Genomic DNA, 18,359 nt, shown 5'->3' with positions numbered 1-18,359 from the left:
GGGAGGGCTCAGGAACTGGCCGGCCTATGAGAGTGAACGGGGGCGTGGCCGTGACAGGGCGTGGCCGCGACGGCCCAAACTGAAGCCGGGGACTAAATTTAACACGGCGGCCGCCTGTCAGCGCGGGGCGGCGCGGAAGAACAGCTGCGCAGCTGCGCCCGCCCCTAAAGAAGACGCCGCCATAGCCCTGCTCCCAGAGGTAACCCTCTCCAAGATACCGGCGGTGGGGTGAAGAGGGCCCGCACCGCAGCTGAGGCAAAAAGGGATGCGCGACCGGGAGGTGCTGATAACCTGCGGCGCTACTTCGGCGCCGCATCCAGGCGTCTATGTGGTTTCCTGAGCCGTCCAATAAAGGTACCTCTGTATCCCACGCTGTCTGTCCATCTTCTCCGTCTTCGCACCTCGTCCAACCGACAGGCTCTGGTGGGCGAGTGGGTGGCAGGCAGGGGGCAAGGACCATCCGTTTTCGCTTGCACGTCACCTGTGCTGAGCCCGTGGTCCGCCCGGAGAACTATGAGGATACGGGGTGGCAGTACACGCCGTACTCATAGCCTCTTTGTGGGAGTACAGTTGTGACTGTTCACACTGTATCCATCCTAATACCTGAAAAGGAACGACGCATGACGAGGTAGATATGGGTCCAATGAAGGACCCGTGTCCACCTCCTACTGACACTAAGCTAAACTGAGGAAATTCCCTGCCGGTCGGTGGGGTGTACACTGCGGAGGAGGAGCTATCCTTTTTTTGCATAGTGTCAGCCTCCTAGTGGCAGCAGCATACACCCATGGTCTCTGTGTCCCCCAATAAGGCGAACGAAAAATTATATTTTATTATTTGAAAGTGTGACATCAATTCTGTAGGCTCATATATTCACATCTATTGTGCATGGTTATTACTTGATTCTTTGTAAATAGGTTAGCCTGAATTCTGTAGTTAAACAGTTTGGATATCACAAAATGTTGAAATTTCTGGCTTTTATTTTTATGTCAGTTCCAGATTGCTTAGCCAATTCTTTTAAAAAGTGACATCAATTACAGTATAAGTGTGCTCCAGTCATTGAGGTACATTTATTGAGGTCCAAAGCATATTGACCGTGGCTGTGTACTGAACATCTGCCTCTATTAATTTGAATAAGGGGAAATGTGCAGTACCCAGCCACGGTCACTGTTCCACTGACTAAGCTCTTTAATGCAACTTCGCAACCCAGCAAATCTGGCAGCCACTGGGAACAGCAGTGTGTTTGTGATGGATAGAGCTTTGACAAGTCACTGATCAGATATTGATAACCTATCCTAAGGATAGGCCACCAATATAAAAGTCCCAAACAACCCCTTTAATATCTTCCTGTTTCATCAAATAAACTTTGAATTACCATGACGAAGGTAGGAGGCCTGAAAGCACGTACTATTATGTATAATAATGTTATCCATTGTCAGTACTTCTAAAGTAGCAGTGTTTAGCTTTTTATCAATCTTGTTTTCAGTCCTCCAATATACACTCCTCAACAATGAAATTTCAATATGAAGAGAAAGTCATGTAATTATGGAAATCACAGGGTAAATATGACAATGAAAAATTGAAACAATTTTTAAACCATCTTGATTTTTTTCAATATCATGTATCAGAGTCACATGCAGAAATACATGCACTTACACTAAGCATGCCATCAATGAGATTATTACTGGTTGGCTGAGCAATGTTCTGCCACACAGAATTAACTTGTCCACACAAATCGAGATCGATTGCTGGCAGCTTAATTTACAGTTGCCGACCAATGATGTCCCAGATGTGAGCAATGCAAAACAAGTCAGGAGACACCTCTGGCCATGGTAGTACATTTAGGCCACATATCCTGCTCACAGTAGAACAAGGTGGCATAATGTCAAACACTTTCAGATGGACATCTGGCACAGAGCCTAATATCATACAAATAAATGCCTTCTCATGGTTTGTGTATACACTGCTTGATGCCTTAGGCTAGATATTTGATGGCATTTTTCACTTCCAGTACAGAATAGATCACTACGTGCCATTCTTCAAATCTGACAAGAAAAGAGGCCTTCAAGGGGAAATGTCACACCAATCCTAGTACTGGGAATATGAGCTGTGGTGGCGTAATGTAGAGTAACAGGACCCCTTTATTTTCATAGCAGGTAAATAACAGCTTGGTGTTACATTGAGGTGGTGTTGCAACCAGCAGTGCAATCAAATACCCAAATTGTATCAAAATGCTTATTAGCATAACATCAGGCTGCATGTTGCTCGTGCAACCGCGAGTAGCATGCGTGGCCTAAATGTGCTTCCATAGCCTGAAGCATGTGATGACTTTTCTTCTATCAATCATATCTGGGATGTCATTGGTCGGCAATTGCAAAGCGAACTGCCAGGTGCAGATGTTTCTGATTTGTATGACATGCAAGTGTAGTCAACATGGCAGAACATTCCTCAGATAATCATTCATAATCTCATAGATAGCATGCCAAGCCATGAAAGTGCATGTATTATTGCATGTGGTGCTCATACTCTATACTGAATTAATTAAAAATGTTTTCCATATTCTCATTATTTACGTATCAGTAACATGTCAATTGATACTGTGAATTCCGCAACATTTCCTTCTTGATGTTGCAATTTCAATGTCAGTATTTCCTTACTTACTCTATACACTTGTGTATAAGCCGAAATTTTCAGCACTTTTTTTGTGCTGAAAATACCCCCTTGGCTTATACATGAGTCATTGTGCGGAAACCAGCGGAGGAGGGGGAGCGGCGGCAAGATCAGGTGGCTGGGGCATCATACTCTCCTGTGCAATCGCTGAACATCCCCTGCATCCTCCGTTGTCCCAGGGCTGACAGCTTCTTCCTGCATTGAGCGGTCACATGGTACCGCTCATTAAGGTCATGAATATGGATGTGACTACACTCCCATGGGCGTGGCATCCATATTCATGAATCTTAATGAGCGGTACCATGTGACCGCTCAATACAGGAGGAAATTGTCAGCCCTGGGACAATGGAGGATGCCGGGGACGTTCAGCGATTGCACAGGAGGGCGATTATGACAGAGCAGGACGGGGGTAACACGGAGGACGGGGGTGCACGGAGGAGGATGGGGGGTGCACTGAGGAGGAGGACGGGGGGGGGAGGAGAGCCATACATACTGGGGGGGAGGAGAGCCACACATACCAGGACAGGGATGAGGGGACAATTCATGCCCGGCTTATACTCGAGTTAATAAGCTTACCCAGTTTTCCGTGGCAAAATTAGGGGCCTCGGCTTATACTCTAGTATATACGGTAGTTGTTCTGTTCCTTTCTATCTGAAAATTCATGGCAGAATGCGTTCAGCATGGTATAGTGGTCTCACGATAATCCCTTGGGATTTATATCTTTTTATGTTACCTGAGATGGGTCACCATCTCAGTTACCAGTTCTTGTATGTTGAAATTGCATTGACTGTATTTACACAAGTTTGTCCCTCCCAGCTTTGGGGAGGGACAAAAAAAATAGCATTGTGTGTGGTGCATATTATTTCAATTGTAGTGATTTTTTTTCTTTTGGGGGGTGGGGGTGTGTGTGGATCTATGTGTCTTTAAAATGCAGCATACGTCTAGGATTCATAAGAGAATGTGAAGAAAAAAAACACATCCATAACTAAAAGATCTGATGGATTTCAGTGTAATGACTGTTTTTTTACACTTACCCTGAAGAGCAGGATAAAAGGGAGAAAGGGTACGGAGAATATTTGTCACAGTACTTGCATCTTGGCCTTTGAGAAGTTGTAGTATTTCAGGACTCAAACTTTTGGAAGTTTTTCCTTGTGGTTGGCTTGATGAGCTTGTTGAAGGCGTTTCAGAACTAGGTTCCAATGAGCAGTTGCTAGTGGAGCATGATGGTCCAGGAACAGCAGTATTTTCCTCAGCACCTAAATCAAATGTCTTTGCTCTGGCAGCATCATTTAAAGACTTAGTTTCTTGAACAGCCTTAATATTTGAAACGTTGTCATACGATCTCTTCTGAGAGATACTATTCTGTAGTGTATCTTTTACCAATTGCATCTCTCCACCAAATGTCTTAGAAACTTTTTCATTGGGAACACTACTTTTTCTGTAAGTGTCAGCAATGGAAGAGGAATGTGAAGAGGACACTTCAGAAGAGCTTTGCTGGGGGGAAACCATGATATTCGTATTGGAAGATGAATGCATAGTAGGAAAATCATAGTGTTCCATGTAATTACTCTTTTTTCTGCTCGAAGATTCTGAAAATAAATAAAAAAATAACCTTTATGTTCAGTCACTCGTGTATGAATGTAAGCTTAGCAACATTCCTATTTTATCCCACTTTCCCAGTAAATCCATATTTTCTATTTTTTTGTCCAATCTGCTTCAAACGTTCCATTCAGATTGTTTTATGTTACTTGCAAAAATGTAGAAAGAATGGCACTTACTGGGTAAAGACCGTGGAAGCGCCTTCTCCGTGCGAAACGATCGTCATTACTTCTTTCTAGAACCCATTCTCCCGTTAACATGCTTTTACAATAAAGCCTTGACTACTTTACCTGGTGAGTGCCATTCTTTCTACATTTTTGCAATTTGGATTTGCTTATTTTTCATGAATGTGCACCTAAGGGTTAACAGTTAATTGCCATCTGCGTCCCTCTCACACACACTAAGTACGGTTCGGAGGTGTGGATCTACGTGACGGTGCTCACCATTTGTCTTTGGACTTTGCTAATGTTTTATGTTACTATTTCTTGTAAACCAGAACCTTGAAAGTCCCACAGGTTTGCAGTATCTTCCATTTTCTCAAATACCAACATATTAAAGGGGGTTGATCACAGGGAAAAATAACAAAATTGTCTTTAGATAAGTACTGCCTGTCCAGCACTGTCTCTCTGTAACAATATTCACACTGCAAAATACCTAGCTCATGTAGATCCAGCCTAAAAACCTTTGCACAAGACAGATTGTCTCATACATGTTCGATCTGTGTTTTATTACAGTGAAAGCATCAAACAATTATAGTTCATGATGCTGTTCATAAGGCTGTTTTTTTTTTTGTAGATCGAGTGTCTTAAAAACAGAAAAAAAAACCCAGAGACAAGTCCAATTTTGATACTAGTCATTGCCTGTGTCAGTGAAAAACTCGGATAGCACTCATATCATTTAGTGCTATCTGTTCATCATTGACCGATGGTGGTTTCTCAAACTTCTATCAAATAGGTGTATTTTTGAAGACTATGAATGCTGATGGTAAAACACATGGACCAAACACTGATTAAATTCTGATTGAACAGGTATCCTATTTTCATCTATACACCAAAAATAAAATGCAGTGTGAAAACGGTTTAATATTTGCAAGTTGAACATTTGCTTGCAGAAATTTCTGCAAGGTTTCTGCATCTCTTGGCATTAAAAATGCTGCGGCAAAAACGCACGTTTTTGTATGCGTTTTTGTACAGCAATGAAAGCTTTTTTGAGCTAAATAAAGATATTTTTAAAAAGTTATGTGATGTAATTTCTTGGTTCAACACCACCTTTTTCATGCTGAAGCAGTGTGGCATCAGGGTAATGGGATTAGGGATTGGTGTCAGCAGCTGTCATTGTCACCAAGCTCTAAGCTTAGTAATGAAAAAGGTGTCAGACCGACACCCTCATTTCTTAGTAAACTCAAACACACAAACGAACACATTGTCACCAGCCTATGTAGAAGCAGTAACAGAATGAACCTACATGGGCTGTAACCAAAAAGCAACTCCTAATAAAAAAAAAAAAAAAAATTGGAGTGGGCTTCCACGTAATTTTCATAAAGCCAATGGCTGATGTTAATATTCTGGGAAGAAGCCAATAGACATAAAATTTCCCAGGCTATTAATATCAGTTCACAGCTGTTTGTTTAGCCTTTACTGGCTAGTTTACAGGGGGACCCCAAAAAAAAAAAATGGACATAGGGTTCCCCTATAAAATCTAACAAGCAAAAGCTAGGCAGACAGCTTCAGGCTGATAATAATAGCCTAGGAAGGGGTCATGGATATTGCCCCCCAGGCTAAAAACATCAGCTCTCAGCCGCCTTAGAAAAGGTGCATCTAAAAGATGCGCCAAATCAGGCGCTTAACCTCGCTCTTCCCACTTGCCCTGTAGTGGTGGCAAGTGGGGTTGGGGTGATTAATGTCACCTTTGTATTGTCAGGTGACATGAAACCCCGAGGTTAGTAATGGAGAGGAGTCTCTGAGACATCTGCATTACTTAGCCCATAGTGATATTATAAAAAAAACAAAACACAGACACCCAGAATAAAGTCCATTATTTGAATAATGTCACAGACTCCTTTATTGAATCTAAATGAAACCATACTCACCAAAAGCCTAATCCACTGACGCCAACGTAAAGTAACAAACCACAATATTCCTCACCTATCCTCCGAGAAGATAATCCATAATGTCCCATGACAATCCTGATCACTTCGAGAACAGTCATAGATGTGACTGCTCTCAACAGCCAGCAAAACACTAACAGGAGGTAATCGCTCCTGCAGTGTATCACTGAGCTGCCATGAGAGAGTTCACCAGAGTTCATCTGCTGATCAGCTCTGGTGATCTCCCTTACGGCACCACCACCACATGAGAAAATTCTCACGCAGCGGTAGTGCAGTGAGAGCACCGAAGCTGATCAGCTGATCAACTCTCTCACGGCAGTTCAGTGATACACTGCAGAAGCAATGATGCTCCTGTCAGTGTATCGCCGGTGGCTGGGAAGAGCAGTCACATCTCCCGATGTGACTGTTCTATACGCGAGATCGCCATGGGACACTCGGGATTACGTTGACTACGGCGGTCAGGTGAGTATATGGTGCTTTATTATTTTTGATTATTTCTAGGAGACTAGAGCATTGGGGATTTGGTGTTAGGTGAGAATAATGTGTTTTTTATTTGAATATGTATGTAATTATTTTCCTTTTTTTTCTCTTTTTAAAGTGTGAGCACAGGCGCCGGCTGATGAGATTATGGCTCCCATCAGCGGCTTCTGCTTTCACGATTATCAGTGACAGCACATAGCCTGATGGGAGGAGTAGTCTCATCAGTCCACGCCTGCTAACCTGAGGTAAACTTTTTACTGCAAGCCACCGCTGCAGGTCAGGCATATCTGCGGGGTCACGCCGACATCTACGTGACCCCGCAGTGCTCTGAGTCCGCAGCGTATTGTCCACAACCACATGCATGCGTTTCCAGATGATAGGCAAGTGCTATTTTCCCCGCAAATTTCTGAATTTACACAAGCCACGCCCAATGGGCAGGTCTTATGTAAATTCTTGGGTACGCAAAGCGTACGCATGTCGTTGCGTACGCTTGCATTCCCATAACCAGTAAGGCGGTTTTTTACGCATGTCATCTGCGTACCCCATGTTAACGATCGGTACGCAGAATGTACGTGGATGTATGCGCAGCGGACTAAACCGCAAATGTGAACCTAGCCTTACCGGCTGTAGCGTTACCGCTGATCAGAAACCGCCGCGCCGGTGTTTCCCATGCTGTCACACAGATGACAACATGGGAAACACCATGGGAAGCCCGTGAAACAAAGAAAAACTCAACAAATCCGCAAATATTTCTATACCTGCGTTTTTGCTGCGGATTTGACTGACTCAATTGAAGTTAATGTGTGTGAAACGCCTCAGAAACGCACAAAGAATTGACATGCTGTAGAAACACACACTGCAAAAACTCAAAGGAAATTTACTGATCATGTGCACAACACTTCAGGATTGTCATTGAATTAGCTTGCACAAGGTTTCCATGGCATTTTTGGCCCATTTCCGCATGGAAAAACCGCCACAAAAACGCACTGTGTGTGTATAGCCTAAGGTTACAATCACATATCCCTGTGAAGGTTTCCATCTCGGAGGAACACAGGTTTTTTTTTTTCTCCGGTGTCATCCTAGTTGCATGTCGTTATTTTCATCCTTTTTCTTCATCGAAGCAGGTAACCCTCATGAACTTCTTTATTCATTGACTCTTAGGATAAATTCACACAAGATTATAAAACGTCATAGAATTTTGATCTAAAAAATGGTAAATTTTTGATCTGTATTGTAATTGGTATGCAATCCGTATGGCATCTGTTTTTATATGCAGTGGGTATAAAAAGCCTACACACCCCTGTGATTGACAGGATTGTCATATAGAAAGTTCATACCAAGTAAAATAATTTCAGAACTTTATGTGTACAATGCAATTGTAAATAAACTGAAATCATTTTGGGTGGAAATAGAAAAATTAAGAACTAAAATAATGTGGTTGCATAAAAACACATACCGTTGAACTTGCACTTTGTTAATGTATCCTTTGAATTTATGATATTATTCAGTGTTTTTGAGTAGGAGTCTCAAAAACATATGGCCCAGCTAGAATCAGCAATCTTTGCCCACTCTTCCTTGCAGTAGCACTCCAAATCTGTTTGATTGTGAGGGCATCTCCTGTGTACAGCACCCTCTTCAGATCAGCCCAGAGATTTTTTTCATTTAACTCAGATCTGGGCCATTCCAAAACTTTGATCTTCTTTTGTTGATTGAGAGGCATGCTTAGGATCGTTATCATGCTGAGAAATGAAATTCCTCTTCATCTTTTTAGTTGAGGCCTGAAGGTTTAGCTGTGAAAATGTCTGATGTTTGGAACTGTTCAGAATTCACTCAACCTCGACTAACGCTACAGTTCCAGCTGCTGAAAAATAGCTCCAAAGCATAATGCGGTCTCTACCATGGGTATGATGTTCTTTTGATGATTTGCAGTGTTGGATTTGCACCAAACACATCTCTTGGATTTATGACTAAAAAGTTCAACCTTGGTCTCATCAGACTATAAGCCATTTCCCACACGCTTTTGGCAGAATTGATGTAAGTTTTGACAAAACATAGCAGGGATCAGATGATTTCTTTTGTAAGAAAAGGCTTCTGTCTTGCCACGCTACTCCAAAGGCCAGATATATGAAAAATATGGGAGATTCAGGTCACATGCAGTACACAATCCGTACGTGTCAAATTCCTGCAGCTCCTTTAATGTTGCTATAGGCCTCTAGGAAACCTGCAGAACCAATTTTTTTTGTCTTTTCATCAATTTTTGAGTGACGTACAGTGCTATGTAATGTCACTGTGTCATATTTAAGCCACTTCTAGATGCCGTCTTCACAGTGTTCCATGGTATATCTAATGCCTTGGAAATTATTTTGTGCCCTTCTCCTGACTGATAACTTTACTCATTGAGATCAATTTTTGAATGTTGTAAGCCAATTATGGATCAGGATTTTGTCATAATAAGCAACTAAGAAAATGTCAGGAAAATCCTAATAGGAAAGCTTAACTTTTCATGAGGTTAATCAGAATGATTAGTTTTTAACTCTTGGAATCAGTTTCATTCTCAATCGAATTGTACAGATTATGGATGACATTAAAGATGGAAAAAGTTCAATAATCAGGCTATGTGCACACATATGCAGAAAATTTCTGCATGAAAACCTGACTACTTCCCAGAAAAGGCGGGTTTTTTCTGCAAGTTTTCTGCGCGTTTTTTGTGTGCAAAAAAACGCGTGTTTTTAATGCGTTTTTTTCCAGAGCGGTCCCAGTCACATAGAAAATAGCTAGAAATGTGGAATTTTCCACAAAATTATTGAGCATGCTGCGTTTTTTCCACGAAAAAAAACCAAAACGCATCAATATGCACAAAGTGCGGAATTCATTAAAATGAATGGGAAGCTTCTTTTAAGCATTTTATTTGGTAAAAACGCGAAAAAAAAACGCAACGTGTGAACACAACCTTTTTGGTAGGATTTAGTTTACATTACAAAAAAATGGCATTTTAAAAATGGAGTGTACTTTTCATATCTACACTCACATAGATATACATACACATACCAGTTGGACTGCTGATACTGAGAGGTGCATGAAACTTGTAAGAAGCATCTTGAGACTCCTCAGGTTTGCGTTTCACTCCCTTGCCATTTTCAGGTTGTATTGGCGTACTGAATGAGGATGTACACACAGGAGATGACGAGTCTTCTGTATGCCATGCCATTTCTGTGGCTGGACTCTTCATACCTTTAAATGATAAAATAACATTGAAAAAAACAAAGCTTATAATCCTCTGTAAATATTGGGAATATAAAAATAGCAATATACTTTTCCAGATAAAAAGTTTGATTATGAAAATTAAACTGAAATATCACAATACCTTGATTTGTAGCGCTTTTTTCAGTGTGCAGGTTTTCAGGAATACCTGAAGGAAAACTCTAAGGAGAAAAAAAATCCATAAACATGAATGTAGTGCGACGTATGGTGTTATAACGATGAGCATTAAAAATTCACAAAGTGCATATGTACAGAATTTATTTTATCTAACGGGAGCTGAATAATTGTGCAGCTTCATCGTGACTTTAGAGCTGTTGGTCCAAACCTATTTTAAGGACACTATTCTGCAGATATTTTCACAACGACAAAAATATATGCAAAATTTGTGAAAATAAATGTAAAAAAATGCATTAAGAGCGCACCAGGTCACAAAGCAAAAAGTGACAACTAATTGGCTCAGGAAACAAAACAGTGACTTTTTGGGTCCATGGCCAGGAAGGTTCCCAGATATATATCTTATTGAGAATTGTTGCTTATTCCTCAAAAAGCAAATGGACAAACAAAAACACAGAAATTGTGGAAATCTCCAAGATTTGGCCCAGAAACTAATATTCTGCATGTCATGGCACATTGCAGAAGTCATGAAAATCAGTGTATTTGCATAAACTTGATTTGTCAAAAATGAAATGAAAAACTGAAAAAGAATGATTTCATCAAAACTACTTCATGTCTAGCAAGTGACACAGCACATCAGGGTAACAGTCATTTCTTTGTGCTGCCCTCCGACAGAACAGCATAAATCTTGCAATATTTAAACTGCAGATTTTTCCATTAAATACTTACTGTTGATGCTGGGATGGATTTTGTGGAAATGCTGTCTGGCCTTGTGGAATCTAGTATCTGTAAATTTAAGAGTTACTGGGTCAGTGAAACGTGTATTGCTAAACTTGAGTAGCCAGACAGAGAACACAACACAAAGTTTAACTTCTAATTACCCAGTGAATTTAAAAGCACGCAGAAATAAGACATGAAAGGGAATCGGTCAGAAGGCTTTCACCCCACAAACTACTTATATGTGCTTGTAGCTCTTTCAATGACAAGTCAAACAATACCTTTACATGGACAGTTCATTCCTACATTGCTCAGAAATCAACATTTGAATTGAGATGCAAATGAGGCTGAAGGATTGTGGTAGAGCTGCAGCCACTGTCACTCCAGCTCTTTTGCTCAACCAGCGCTGCCACCTCCTGCGTAATTGATGGCTCATTTGCCTGAAGTCAGACAACACAGAGGACATCAGTCAAGCAGGAGGGGGCGAGCAATAAAGCTGGAGTGACAGAGGCTTCAGATCTACAGCAGCTTCTCAACCTCATTTGCATTTCAATTTAAACTCTGATTTGTCAGTAAAAGAGGAACGGATTAGTTACATAAAGGTATTGCAGGACTTGTCTTTGAAGTGCTACACGAGCATATAGATAGTGGTGAAACTGTGCTAACAAGGTCTTGCTTCTGCAACTATTTCTATTAGTTTTTTTAGTTGGTTATTTTTTTTTTTTAGATGGGTCAAAAAAAAAAATAACCAACTGTGAAAATAAATTCAAATGGAAATGTTTTTTTTCTCTATCTAGAGCTATTACCAAGGCCTATGGTCTTCATTAGAATTAAAAAACTCACTCAACTATTCCCTACATCTCAGTAGCTTACAAACTATATTTCTAAACAAAAATGGTGAAGTGAGTGCAAAATTAGAATTCACAAGGCTGGTGCATTACCACGAAAATACACAGAGAGGCACTAATAGTTGTACACTATGAAATGCACAGAATAGCCATAGGTCTCCTGATCCAAACTCAATAGCCTTATAGGCATACATGAGGTCCATGACAACGCCATTATTCGTGGTCCAAGTACAAACTATGAAACACAGTTGTAGTCACTGTTAGGCCAGTTTCGTACATTACATGCTGCTAGGATTCAAGCTGTTACTATACCCCGGAAATTTTATATAAGGGCTCAACACCACCTTTAAGCCCTTCACGACTGTTGACATACCCATACGTCATGGTCGAATAGGACTTCCCGACCTGTGACATATGGGTACATCATGATGATCATACAGGAACTGTGCAAGTGCGATTGCCACCGGGTGCTGAGCTCATCTTAAATTAAAGGCGAGACCCGGCTGTCACTGAGAAGAGCGTTGCCTGCACCAACCTGGGCACTTTAACCCTTAAATGCCAAAATCAATATCAATCCCAGCATTTAAAAGGCTAGGAGAGGGAGGAAGCTCCCTCTCTCATCAGACTGGCGTCCGATCGACGTCACACTCTCAAGGTCATCATGCCGACCTCCGGATCAGTCAGCTACGGCAAGCCTGTTAGACCATGGTCAAAGCATGGTCTAAGAGGCTTCTGTCAGTGCAGCGCTTACAGGTACAGTGGGGAAAAAAAGTATTTAGCCAGTCAGCAATAGTGCAAGTTCCACCACTTAAAAAGATGAGAGGCGTCTGTAATTTACATCATAGGTAGACCTCAACTCTGGGAGACAAACTGAGAAAAAAAAATCCAGAAAATCACATTGTCTGTTTTTTTTTCATTTTATTTGCATATTATGGTGGAAAATAAGTATTTGGTCAGAAACAAAATGTCATCTCAATACTTTGTGATATATCCTTTGTTGGCAATGACAGAGGTCAAACGTTTTCTGTAAGTCTTCACAAGGTTGCCACACACTGTTGTTGGTATGTTGGCCCATTCCTCCATGCAGATCTCCTCTAGAGCAGTGATGTTTTTGGCTTTTCGCTTGGCAACACGGACTTTCAACTCCCTCCAAAGGTTTTCTATAGGGTTGAGATCTGGAGACTGGCTAGGCCACTCCAGGACCTTGAAATGCTTCTTACGAAGCCACTCCTTCGTTGCCCTGGCGGTGTGCTTTGGATTATTGTCATGTTGAAAGACCCAGCCACGTTTCATCTTCAATGCCCTTGCTGATGGAAGGAGGTTTGCACTCAAAATCTCACGATACATGGCCCCATTCATTCTTTCATGTACCCGGATCAGTCGTCCTGGCCCCTTTGCAGAGAAACAGCCCCAAAGCATGATGTTTCCACCACCATGCTTTACAGTAGGTATGGTGTTTGATGGATGCAACTCAGTATTCTTTTTCCTCCAAACACGACAAGTTGTGTTTCTACCAAACAGTTCCAGTTTGGTTTCATCAGACCATAGGACATTCTCCCAAAACTCCTCTGGATCATCCAAATGCTCTCTAGCAAACTTCAGACGGGCCCGGACATGTACAGGCTTAAGCAGTGGGACACGTCTGGCACTGCAGGATCTGAGTTCATGGTGGCGTAGTGTGTTACTTATGGTAGGCCTTGTTACATTGGTCCCAGCTCTCTGCAGTTCATTCACTAGGTCCCCCCGCGTGGTTCTGGGATTTTTGCTCACCGTTCTTGTGATCATTCTGACCCCACGGGGTGGGATTTTGCGTGGAGCACCAGATCGAGGGAGATTATCAGTGGTCTTGTATGTCTTCCATTTTCTAATTATTGCTCCCACAGTTGATTTCTTCACTCCAAGCTGGTTGGCTATTGCAGATTCAGTCTTCCCAGCCTGGTGCAGGGCTACAATTTTGTTTCTGGTGTCCTTTGACAGCTCTTTGGTCTTCACCATAGTGGAGTTTGGAGTCAGACTGTTTGAGGGTGTGCACAGGTGTCTTTTTATACTGACAACAAGTTTAAACAGGTGCCATTACTACAGGTAATGAGTGGAGGAAAGAGGAGACTCTTAAAGAAGAAGTTACAGGTCTGTGAGAGCCAGAAATCTTGATTGCTTGTTTCTGACCAAATACTTATTTTCCACCATAATATGTAAATAAAATGAAAAAAAAACAGACAATGTGATTTTCTGGATTTTTTTTTCTCAGTTTGTCTCCCATAGTTGAGGTCTACCTATGATGTAAATTACAGACGCCTCTCATCTTTTTAAGTGGTGGAACTTGCACTATTGCTGACTGACTAAATACTTTTTTTCCCCACTGTATAATGCATTGCAGGCGTTGGTGCATTGCAATGCATCATACAGTGCCTTGCAAAAGTAACTTTTCAACCTTTTCCCACATATCAAACTTCAAACATAAAGACATCAAATGTAAATTTTTGGTGAAGAATCAACAACAAGTGGGACACAATTATGAAGTTGAACGAAATTTATTGGTTATTTTACATTTTTGTGGAAAATCAAAAACTGAAAAGTTGGGAGTGCAATATTATTCGGCCCCTTTAACTTAATACTTTTTTGCGCCACCTTTTGCTGCGATTACAGCTGCAAGTTGCTTGGGGTATGTCTCTCAGTTTTGTACATCGAGAGACTGAAAATCTTGCCCATTCTTCCTTTGCAAACAGCTCGAGCTCAGTGAGGTTTGATGGCGATCGTTTGTGAACAGCAGTTTTCAGCTCTTTCCACAGATTCTCGATTGGATTCAGGTCTGGACTTTGACTTGGCCAGTCTAACACCTGGATACGTTTATTTGTGAACCATTCCATTGTAAATTTTGCTTTATGTTTTGGGATCATTGTCTTGTTGGAAAACAAATCTCCGTCCAGTCTCAGGTCTTTTGCAGACTCCAACAGGTTTTCTTCAAGAATGGTCCTGTATTTGGCGCCATCCATCTTCCCATCAATTTTAACCATCCTCCCTGTCCCTGCTAAAGAAAAGCAGCCCCAAACCATGATGCTGCCACCACCATGTTTGACAGTGGGGATGGTGTGTTCAGGGTGATGAGCTGTGTTGCCTTTACGCCAAACATATCGTTTGGCATTGTTGCCAAAAAGTTCAATTTTTGTTTCATCTGACCAGAGCACCTTCTTCCACATGTTTGTCTCCCAGGAGGCTTGTTGTAAACGTTAAACACCACTTTTTATGGATATCTTGGAGAAATGGCTTTCTTCTTGCCACTCTTCCATCAAGGCCAGATTTGTGCAGTGTACGACTGATTGTTGTCCTATGGACAGACTGTCCCACCTCAGCTGTAGATCTCTGCAGTTCATTCAGAGTGATCATGGGCCTCTTGGCTGCATCTCTGATCAGTCTTCTCCTTGTTTGAGATGAAAGTTTAGAGGGACGGCCGGGTCTTGGTAGATTTGCAGTGGTATGATACTGCTTCCATTTCAATATGATCGCTTGCACAGTGCTCCTTGGGATGTTTAAAGTTTTGGAAATCATTTTGTATCCAAATCGAGCTTTAAACTTCTCCACAACAGTATCACGGAGCTGCCTGTTGTGTTCCTTAGTCTTCATGATGCTCTCTGTGCTTTAAACAGAACCCTGAGACTATCACACAGCAGGTGCATTTATACGGAGACTTGATTACCCACAGGTGGATTATATTTAACATCATTAGTCATTTAGGACAACATTGGATCATTCAGAGATCCACAATGAACTTCTGGAGTGAGTTTGCTGCACTGAAATTAAAGGGGTCGAATAATATTGCACGCCACACTTTTCAGTTTTTGAATTTCCACAAAAATTTGAAATAACCAATAAATTTCGTTCAACTTCACAATTGTGTCCCACTTGTTGTTGATTCTTCACCAAAAATTTACATTTGGTATCTTTATGTTTGAAGCATGATATGTGGGAAAAGGTTGAAAAGTTCCAGGGAGCCGAATACTTTCGCAAGGCACTGTACCAGTGAACAGAGGAAAAAAAGTTAAAAGTCCTATAGAGGGACTAACTAAAAGTTAAAATAAAAAAAATATTATACCAATAACGACACATTTATCATATAAAAATAATTAAAAAAATAGTACATATATTTGGTATCTCTGTGTCCGGAACGACCAGAACTATAAAAAGTGTCACACTAGTTAACCCTCTGGTGAAAAAATTAAATAAAAAAAACGTGGTAAAAACTATGCTTTTTAATCATACCGTCAAACAAAAAGTGAAATAAAACACAGTAAAAAAATTCAAATGGAAATAAAATTGTAAAGTTGAAACACCATCTTGTCCCACAAAAAACAAGCTGCCAAACAGCTCCATCAGCGAAGAAATAAAAAATATATAGGTCTCAGAATATAGTGATGCAAAAACAATTATTTTATCTATAAAATAGTTTTTATTATGTAAAAGCGCCAAAACATGTAAAAATGACATAAGTGTGGTATAGTATATGATACTAATAAAAACCTCAACTCGTCCCGCAAAAAACAAGACGTCATATGACTGTCGGCAGAAATATAAAAAAAATTATAGTTCTCAAAATAAATTTTTGCAATAAAAAGCATTTTTCAGTGCGCGACAGCAAACAAAAAAATAAATAAATCGAGTATCGCTGTAATAGCAGAGACCCGAAAAATAAAGTCGTCTAATCACTTATACTGCATAAGGAAAGGCATAAAAACGCAAACAATTCTTGACCTGCTCTTGATTTGCTCATTCTGCCTCCAAAAGATCGCAGTAACGCTTGGCTCACATTTATCTTGCACTCTATGCTGAGGGCTTACACCGGGGTTTCCGTGTAAATCTCTGAAATACGTGATTCAAATTGAACTCCTGGCGGAAGATTCCATATGATGAGGCAGATGGAGACACTGTGGATTGTCTGTCTGTCATATGATCCAGCAGCATCCGACTTTTTAGGTGTGCATAATAGCGCGGTCTGCCACAGTTTTTTCCACTTTTGAAAAGAAGGACACCGTGAAACAGAGGCCAGACGCAGTCCAGAGTTACTGTGCTGCCTCATTATAGTGAGTGCCTCCCTCGGGAGTTTCATCTCAATCACATCATTTGGAGAGTTAGATGGAAAGAGTAACAATCCAGGCCTGGCATGTCAGAGTGGAGAAACTTATACACCACGCATGCTCATCTGGGAAATTAAATATGCAAACTGCCTCTTCAGAGGGAAAGCAGACTAGAATGCTAGTGTCACCGACTGATTCACGTCACTCGGAAATTTAGATGGAAACCCCCGATGTAAGTGCTCAGCGTAAAGTGCAGGATAAATGTGATCCCAAACGTTATGTAAAATGTTCTCAATAAAAGCTTTAAATCAATTCACAAAAAATCAAGTCCCCACTCAGGTCCGTCATCTGTCAATGAAAATATAAGGGTCTTTCACGTTACTGGTAGTACAAAGGCTTTGGAAAAGCAAAATGGCTTCCCCCTAAAAAAAAAAATGTCAGCAAAATTTGCGCTTCCAAATCCAAATGCCTCCTCCCTTCTGAGCTACACAGTGTGCCTAAACCACATTTTCATCCACAAGTTTGGAATTTCTGTAGCGATGAGACACACTTAGTGGGCACTTAATGTATGGGGTCCATGTCTCCAAAAGCATTAGCTGGGCACAATGTGTGGGCACTACAATGAACGGGCACAATGTATGGACACTATAACATAATGGACTACAACATACTGGGCAGTAAAATGAAGAATTGCAATTTTCAGTCAGCAACATCCACTACCTGCTTGTTTCTGGAAAACACCCAAGGAGTGAAAAATTGTCACTACAGATTCCCAGAGGTGTAATTTCCAAAATGAGGTCACTTGTGGGGTGTTTCCACTGTTTAGGAAAGGTTAAGGGTACAAAAGTTAAAGGGTGCTCCTTCCCTTCCGAGCCCTGCCGTGCACCCAAGCAGTAGTTTTTCCACTACATATGTGGTCTATCAGCATACTCAGGAGAAACTGCACAAAAAAAATATAGTCCATTTTCTCCTGTTTTTGAAAATGGAAAATTTGGGGCTAAATCAATATTTTGGTGGGAAAAGTGTAACATTTTGATTTTTTCCTTCCACATTGCTGTAATTCTGGTGAAGCCCCTAAAGGGTTAGTAGTTTTGAGCATTCTGAGTTGAGTAGTTTTTAGAATGATGTCACATTTGGGTACTTTCTGTCACATGATGCCCTCAAAGTCCCTTCAAAAGGATTGTGCTCCCTGAAAAAAATGGCTTTGTGAATTTTGTTGGAAAAATTAGAAATTCCTGGTAATTTTTGTTTGTTAGAAGGGTTAAAATTTTCTGTTAAAAAATGAAGCTCTTGTAAAGTAGACATGTGGTAAATGTTATTTATTACCTTTTTGTGTGGTATAACTCTCTGGTTTAAGGGCATAAAAATCTAAAGTTTAAAAATTGCTAAATTTTCAAAATTAATTTGTCAAATTTTTGATATATCGACCAAAATTTACCACTAATATAAAGTACAACATGTCATGAATAAACAATCTCAGAATCACTTGGAAATGTT

The 18,359-nt window shown here is 40.8% G+C and overlaps 1 protein-coding gene across 2 annotated transcripts in view; it reads right to left on the bottom strand.

Moving 5' to 3' along the window:
- The window catches only part of LOC141099772 (uncharacterized), a 125,388-nt gene that overhangs the window by 7,423 nt on the left and 99,606 nt on the right, over positions 1-18,359 (bottom strand). For both annotated transcript variants that reach the window (XM_073587822.1, XM_073587823.1), the window contains 4 exons: positions 10,958-11,014; positions 10,218-10,275; positions 9,902-10,084; positions 3,702-4,256 (listed from right to left, as the gene is read on the bottom strand). In XM_073587822.1, coding sequence (XP_073443923.1) covers positions 3,702-4,256; positions 9,902-10,084; positions 10,218-10,275; positions 10,958-11,014 — 853 coding nt within the window. The remainder of the gene's footprint in view (positions 1-3,701; positions 4,257-9,901; positions 10,085-10,217; positions 10,276-10,957; positions 11,015-18,359) is intronic.

The sequence above is a fragment of the Dendrobates tinctorius genome, unplaced genomic scaffold (genome assembly GCF_039654945.1).
Source record: "Dendrobates tinctorius isolate UK_male_01 unplaced genomic scaffold, ASM3965494v1 ptg000102l, whole genome shotgun sequence".
NCBI lineage: Eukaryota > Metazoa > Chordata > Amphibia > Anura > Dendrobatidae > Dendrobates > Dendrobates tinctorius.
Note: the sequence above shows the minus strand (reverse complement) of the source record. Positions and strands in the feature narration are given on the sequence as shown.